The sequence below is a fragment of the Macadamia integrifolia genome, chromosome 7, assembly GCF_013358625.1.
Source record: "Macadamia integrifolia cultivar HAES 741 chromosome 7, SCU_Mint_v3, whole genome shotgun sequence".
Taxonomy (NCBI): domain Eukaryota; kingdom Viridiplantae; phylum Streptophyta; class Magnoliopsida; order Proteales; family Proteaceae; genus Macadamia; species Macadamia integrifolia.
This window is the reverse complement of record NC_056563.1, coordinates 18,679,062-18,685,742: the sequence shown is the minus strand read 5'-3', so window position 1 is coordinate 18,685,742 and position 6,681 is coordinate 18,679,062. Positions and strand designations below refer to the sequence as shown.

The window sequence follows — 6,681 nt, the reverse complement described above, 5'->3', positions numbered from 1 at the left end:
GGGGGGGGCGCTATGTGAGTGTGTACTGTGGTGAATCAGTCACAGCCCTTGTGGTGAAGCAAGTGGCAACCCAAGGTGGTGATGAACATTCCACTTCTGTCAATGCACTTTGTGTCATAGAACATAGCTGCATGAGTGCCTTGTGAAGAGTGTAAAGCAATGTGAGCTCGAATCTTGCCCCTCTTCATTTCCACTTGGCCAATGAGAGAGATGAATTGAATGTTACAAAACCCAAACAAGCACAACCAACCACTCCCATCTACTTCCCGAGGAATTTACCACCAAGTGCAATGGTCTCTAAGAACCAATATACAATTTCAAAACAATGGCGATCATGGTTTGAGGAATCAGATCAGATGAATCAGGATCGGCCGGATCGGATTGGAATCGTCCTTGACTGATCCCAATTCTTGGCCGGTACTATATCGGTGGATCAGTACGGACAAAGGGTTAAATAGTCCAAAAAATGGTCCTTTACGTGAAAGTAAGTGCATTTCTGTCCAATCCGGATTGGTATCGGTATCAGCCTTGACCGATCCCATTCCCTATACCGAGTTCTCAAACCATGATGGCAACTGCTATGATTATTTTTTTTTTATTTTGCCATTATAACCTAAAACTCCACCAGCCTTGGCACAACAACTAGAAGCTCAAATCAATTGATCTACCAAAGTACCAATATTCTTGTACCGATTTTGAACTGAACGTTGGCTAAAACATCAAAGGTATCAATTTTGATTCCAAAATGCACTTTGTGCTGATTCATACGAATCATACCTCACACATCTAGCAGCCAGATCATTCATTTAGATTTCGTCAGCAGAGTAAGATGCATGATTCTTGGTTTAGCCATGCAACCAAAAAGGTCCAAAAAAACATGAATTCTGCTTTTGCCTTAAAAATTCACTTCATGCCAATTCCTTATGCTCACAAATTCAGTTCTTGCTAACCTAAACTTAAACATACCTCAAAAACAATTTGAGGCGATTGTAAACAGGTAAAGTAGTTCCATTAAGGGCCTGCATGATAACCATTCTATTTCTCAATCTCCCAATTTTTTGGTTTCTGGGAACAAAAAAAGAAAAGAAATTCGTTTGCTAATGCTGGTTCCTTTTTTTATTCCTGCAAATGAACCAAGACCAAAAGGTTGCTAGAAAATAGAAAAAACGATGCACCTTTTGGGAACTTCTCTATCCTAGAAATAAGGGGAGAAATAGGGGGTTGCTCTTTAATAAGCACAAGGTTAATTTGATAGGCAAAAAGAAGTAATTTCATTTTAAAAACAAAACATCTCCCATGCAACTTTAACCACCATCACCACCTCCACTTCCACCACCACCACCACCTCCTCCTCCACCGCCACCTATGCCAAAACTTTGGGTATTGAATGACATTTTATAAATTTATATAAGTTCTATACACAGAAATTAATATGCGCTTAACAAATGCCATTCTACTTATTTTTAGGCCTAAAAATAGAAATTACTACACATTATCAAATGCCTTTTTTTCCTAGAAATAATATGGCCCAAAAACAAAATGATTATGATGCAGGCCCTTAGCAACTCACTTGTTCATATTATCTTCATAAAGAGGATCCCAGTGCACAAGGCTCCCACTACTGTAGGGTCTGGGAGGGGAAAATGTACGCAGCATTACCCCTACTTCGTGGAGATGTTTCCATGTTTCAAACCCGCAACCTGATGGTTGCAATAGCGTAACTTAACCGTTGCACCAAGGCTCACCCACTTCCTAATGGACCATATAATCTTCATAATAGGAGCTAAAACCAGAATTTGGTAAACTAATTACTCCTAAAGAAGATATGTAATTCTACCAAAACTACACACAGACACAAAGAGAGAGAGAGAGAGAGAGAGAGACCTTAAGGCGGTTATGCAATGCCCTCTTCCGCTCCTTCGACCTACAAACAGCATTTTTAATCCCATGGTTGTCCATGCATCCACTTGGCCACAACTCTGCAAGCTGAGGAGAAGATGGCCTGGTTATATTTGTGTAGAAGAATCTCCCAACAGGGAATTAATGGAAGGAGTAGCCAAAATAAATGTTAATTTGCAACAAGTTACGACCATGTTAACAAGAAGGGGAGAAAAGGCAATGGGTACCACTGCAAGAAGAAATAATCGATTGAAATTCATGGAAAGAAGGCTGACAATCATATGATGAAGACAAGAAGTACATACAAAGGAATAAGACCAACTTCAACAAAAGGCAGGTTGTAACAGAGCTGTAGTAACTCAATGACTTAAAGCTAGGAGTTTCTAAATTGAAAACAATGGCTCACATTCAATCCAAAAGTTGTCAATGTTCGACAATTATAGCAGTGCAGAACAAATACAGAATCATGATGTTAATAAAGAAACATGGAAATGTTTAAGTACCTCCACATAAAGCTTTCTGATTTGTGGACCCTTATCTTCATCCATCCCCTGAAACCATCAATGAATAAGATACTGAGGAAAGTTACAACAAGATCAAGAACCAAGTATGATAAAACTTGGACATCACAGAATTCATTCAATACCTCAACATAGAGATCATAGAGATCGCAAATCTTGTCCTCCATTGCAGCATCCATAGTATATTTTCCCTTGACCGCTTTGTCTTCCGAACAAAGAACCTCTTGAAAATCATCAGATGCCCCACCTCTCTGCTCAGATGCCTGAAACATCATCCAACATGCATTTCACCTTTATTTGGAGGCACAATAACCATAAACTGTTTTCATGTAAATGCTATAAAAGCACAAAAAATGATTACTTTTGCACATGATGGGAAAACGCACTAATAGAGTAATATTAGTAATAAAACGTAAAACAAAGGATGAAAGGAATGATTAGCACTGGTTACACAGAAATAACCTTCAAACGACCACTTCCTGGTATCCGGGTTTAACTAGAAATGAGCAAGATTGTTTTTAAAGACAATGCTGCTTTGTTTTAAAGACAGCGCCTGCCCACAGAAATAGATCTAAGTGGAAGGGGGCAGGAAATTCTTGAGTGCTGTGCAATTGACAAATTTTTTCAAAAATAAAGGGTTAATACCAGGATGATTTCTTGAGCTGAATGTTGGTCAAACACAAAAAACTAGTGGAACAGGTGTCCATCTCCTCCCCACCCATTTAAATTCACTTATTTCATTCCAGTGAATGATCCTAACAGTTTGTATATCTATTACGTAATTCGATCACGAAAACAATTTCTTGAACAAGAATCAATAAAAAAGAAGCAATTTTAAACAATTTAAAGGAGGGCGAATAAGTTTGAATATAGGCATTTACACAGGCCCTATTCTCTTTTTTTTTTTTTTTTTTTTTTTTTGCAGCTCTACAGTTTTAACTTCATATGATATTGTAAAACCCCTTCTGGATTGCAGCTTTCCTCGTAAAAGTTCTTATCATAAAAGAAAGCAAAAGGTTTTCCACAGGGGCACCCAAAGAAGTATCTCTCTAAGTACGCACCCCTATTTTTAAACGTTGAGAACCGTGTTAGTAAATCCCACCAAGAAATATTTAGACACCCCTTTGATTATCGACATATTAAATTTCATGAGGCCATCTCACCTGTAGACCTGCCAAGTGTTGAACTTTTCTCCTCGTATTTTCATTTTTTGGCAGTTCACACTGGAAAAGGTCGATCCATCCATTCCCACCATAGAACAGATATGGGAACCTATAGATATGAGATTAGTCAAATCTCATAGATAAACTCAATCATTTGACCCAGGATCGTAGCTGTCAAGGCGTCGTCAAGGCACCACCTTGGCATCCAAGCAGTTTTCCTGAGTCCTAAGCGACTGTCACCTTATTGCACTGCATGTCGCCTTATATTTTTGGACTTATTTATGCCAAATATAATTTAAGTAAATGTTTTTATATTTGTTATTTCATTAACTTAAGATATTACTCATAAATAAGCAAATACTCCTATTTGAATCCAATAAAATAAGTAAATACCCCCTATTTGAATCCAATAAAAATAGTTTAAAAATCCCAAAAGGATAAAAAGTCAACCCTTCAGTCCAAGAAAAAAAACTGGATTTTTGATTGTAGGGACGATTTTCAACTTTCAAATGCTAGGGTTTTTCTCAATTCTGACAACAACAACAACATCCAAAACCTCATCCCAACTTAATGGGGTCGACTACACAGAGATTCCAAGCAAAGATGAGTTCGAGGATCTATGCAAAAAGATTGACCAGTTGCGGCTAATTATAATAAGTGTTGGCTGTCAACCTAGCACACCACTACAAATCAACCACATGCTTATAACGACAGACTATGATAAGGTACCAGTTGTCTACCTTGCGTACCATATAGATCAGTCAAGCCAAAGCGTCTTACATGACTTACGTCCACCACCAAGACAATCCATCAACCAACCTACTTTGATGAAAAGAGGAATGAGATAACGAATTCTTGACAGCCCCACTAAGCACGAAAGTAGCAACTCAAACCCACAATTCCGCATTGAAAATTATGTAATCAACACACGACTCCGCATTGAAAACTAGATATGCAACACATAGATCCGCATTTAAAACTAGATAAGCAACTCACAACTCGAGCCAGACGTATCTATGAATAGCGGTTCAATGCACTAGAATAAAGCCCACCACCACAAGCAAACCAATTGCAACTCACATGCGTACGTCCACCACCAAGACAATGACAATCCACCACCAGACCTACTATAATGTAATAAGGATTTGGTAGAAGAAAGCTAGGTAGCCCCGCCAAGCATGGGATCAAACCCTAATTGCTTTGAGCACTCTAATTTCTTCAGAGTAACAGTGCCGCAGGCACCCCAATAAGGTTACTTGGGGATAATTTTGTGTAATTTGGATATTTATTTATTTCTTTAATTTTAGGGTATGGTGTCAATCGAGTTTGTTGGGTTAGAATTAATCTTTATTTCCATTAATAGATTTAAATCTTGATTCTGCTTTAGAGTAGGTTTCTCTTTTGTTTCAGCTTCAAAATAGGAAATTAGGTTTACCTTTGGTCTTTATATATCAGCTTGTACCCAACAATTTAATTCGATTTGGAAGAAGTGAAAAATGATTTAAGGTTTTCGGTTTGAAACCGTGGCTGCAGAGAGGCGAGTGTCTCTTTCTCTTCTTTATCTGTTCTTGTTTAGTTATTTAGTTATTGTGTCATGGATTAGATGGGTGGCGGTTATCTATTGTGTGTAAAAGCGTGGGAAGAATGAAGTGTGATGGAGTGACCAGCCTTACATTACTATAAGGTATATGTATCTGATACGATCATCTTATTACATCCAAGACATGCACAGCTAACAGTTGTAGGGGGAAGTTAGTATATAATTTGGCAATGGTTAGTTGTTTAGTTATTTAGCTATTAATAAGTTATTGTGTCATGGATTAGATTGGTGGTGGTTATCTATTGTGTGTAAAAGCATGGGAAGAATGAAGTGTGGTGGAGTGTAGTGTAACGGCTACTTCCTCAGCCCTATTAATTAGCAAAAGTAAAGGAATGAAGATAGATGTTGAAATCCCAAATTTATCTCAAACGAGATGAGGTAGGCTTCCTCACCACAAGTCAGACACCACTAGCTTCATCTGTAAGGCCAAACCACCAATTTTATCTCTTATTTCTTCTATATCCCTCTTAATTTTCTCTATTATTATTTATTTTTTCATTTTCCCCCAATTTTTTTCTCATCTCTCCTTGTGTGCACGTAACAGTATCATAGTAAATAATGTTAGAAAAGATGGGAAATTAACACTTGGCTGCCTTCATTGCCTAGGCCTTGTCACCTAAGCACTTAGGCACCCTCCAACACCTTGGGTTGCCTTGACAACTATGATAGAGGGTGATGTCAGCAACATGCCCACAAAAATTGGGAACCAATCGATCATAAGTCAGATAAAACATGTCCAACTCTGCCCATGCTAAAGTGCCCACGTAAAAAACCTCTTACCCCTAAAACAAATTGAGTCTTGCTAAGTGGATGGTGTTGGACAGCTTAGGGTTTTAATTTTTAAGAGTGAACTATAAGAGAGAGAGGTAGAGAAAGGCTTAAAACTGAATGAGATTTTTTAAACCAGTGGTAAAATAAGAAACCAGATACTGTTATGGGACTGCTGACAATAGCGACTACCCATGAACAGTAACCTTAAGGAAGAAGATAGAGAAAATCTATTTACCACTGACAGAGCAGAAGTTTGTCAATCAAACCATATGATAAAGAGACCCATCCCCTTCTCAATTCCATGTTCCATTCCAGTAATCACTCAATTATAGCCATAGTATATGTAACCATAATTCTGAACTCAAAAAAGAAACTTCTTAAAAGACCACTATAGAAACTATAAAAAACGATGATAATTAAATTGAAACTATACACACGCATTCACCTCCAAAATAGTAAACAGCTAAAGACCCCACAAACTAAGGCTGACATAAGCCCAACTGAGACCCAGTAGAAAATATAGAGCAGAATCCAAATTAAAGACATCCATGGACCTAACAACATCAGTGGATGGTGGCAAGAATAGAAAGAATAGGATCAGAAATATTTTCATTTAAGATAATTTAGTAGTTAGCACAGGCATCAAGAGGGACGAATGAGGAAAAATCAAATGAACTAGCTACGCCAGAAACAGAAACTAACAAATGCACCACCGAACCTGAGGTGC

General features: G+C 37.9%; 1 protein-coding gene across 5 annotated transcripts in view; it reads right to left on the bottom strand.

Moving 5' to 3' along the window:
* The window catches only part of LOC122083968 (ubinuclein-1-like), a 34,348-nt gene that overhangs the window by 2,514 nt on the left and 25,153 nt on the right, over positions 1–6,681 (bottom strand). For all 5 annotated transcript variants that reach the window (XM_042651923.1, XM_042651924.1, XM_042651926.1 and 2 more), the window contains 3 exons: positions 2,546–2,683; positions 2,403–2,450; positions 1,885–1,986 (listed from right to left, as the gene is read on the bottom strand). In XM_042651923.1, the coding sequence (XP_042507857.1) occupies positions 1,885–1,986; positions 2,403–2,450; positions 2,546–2,683 (288 nt within the window). The remainder of the gene's footprint in view (positions 1–1,884; positions 1,987–2,402; positions 2,451–2,545; positions 2,684–6,681) is intronic.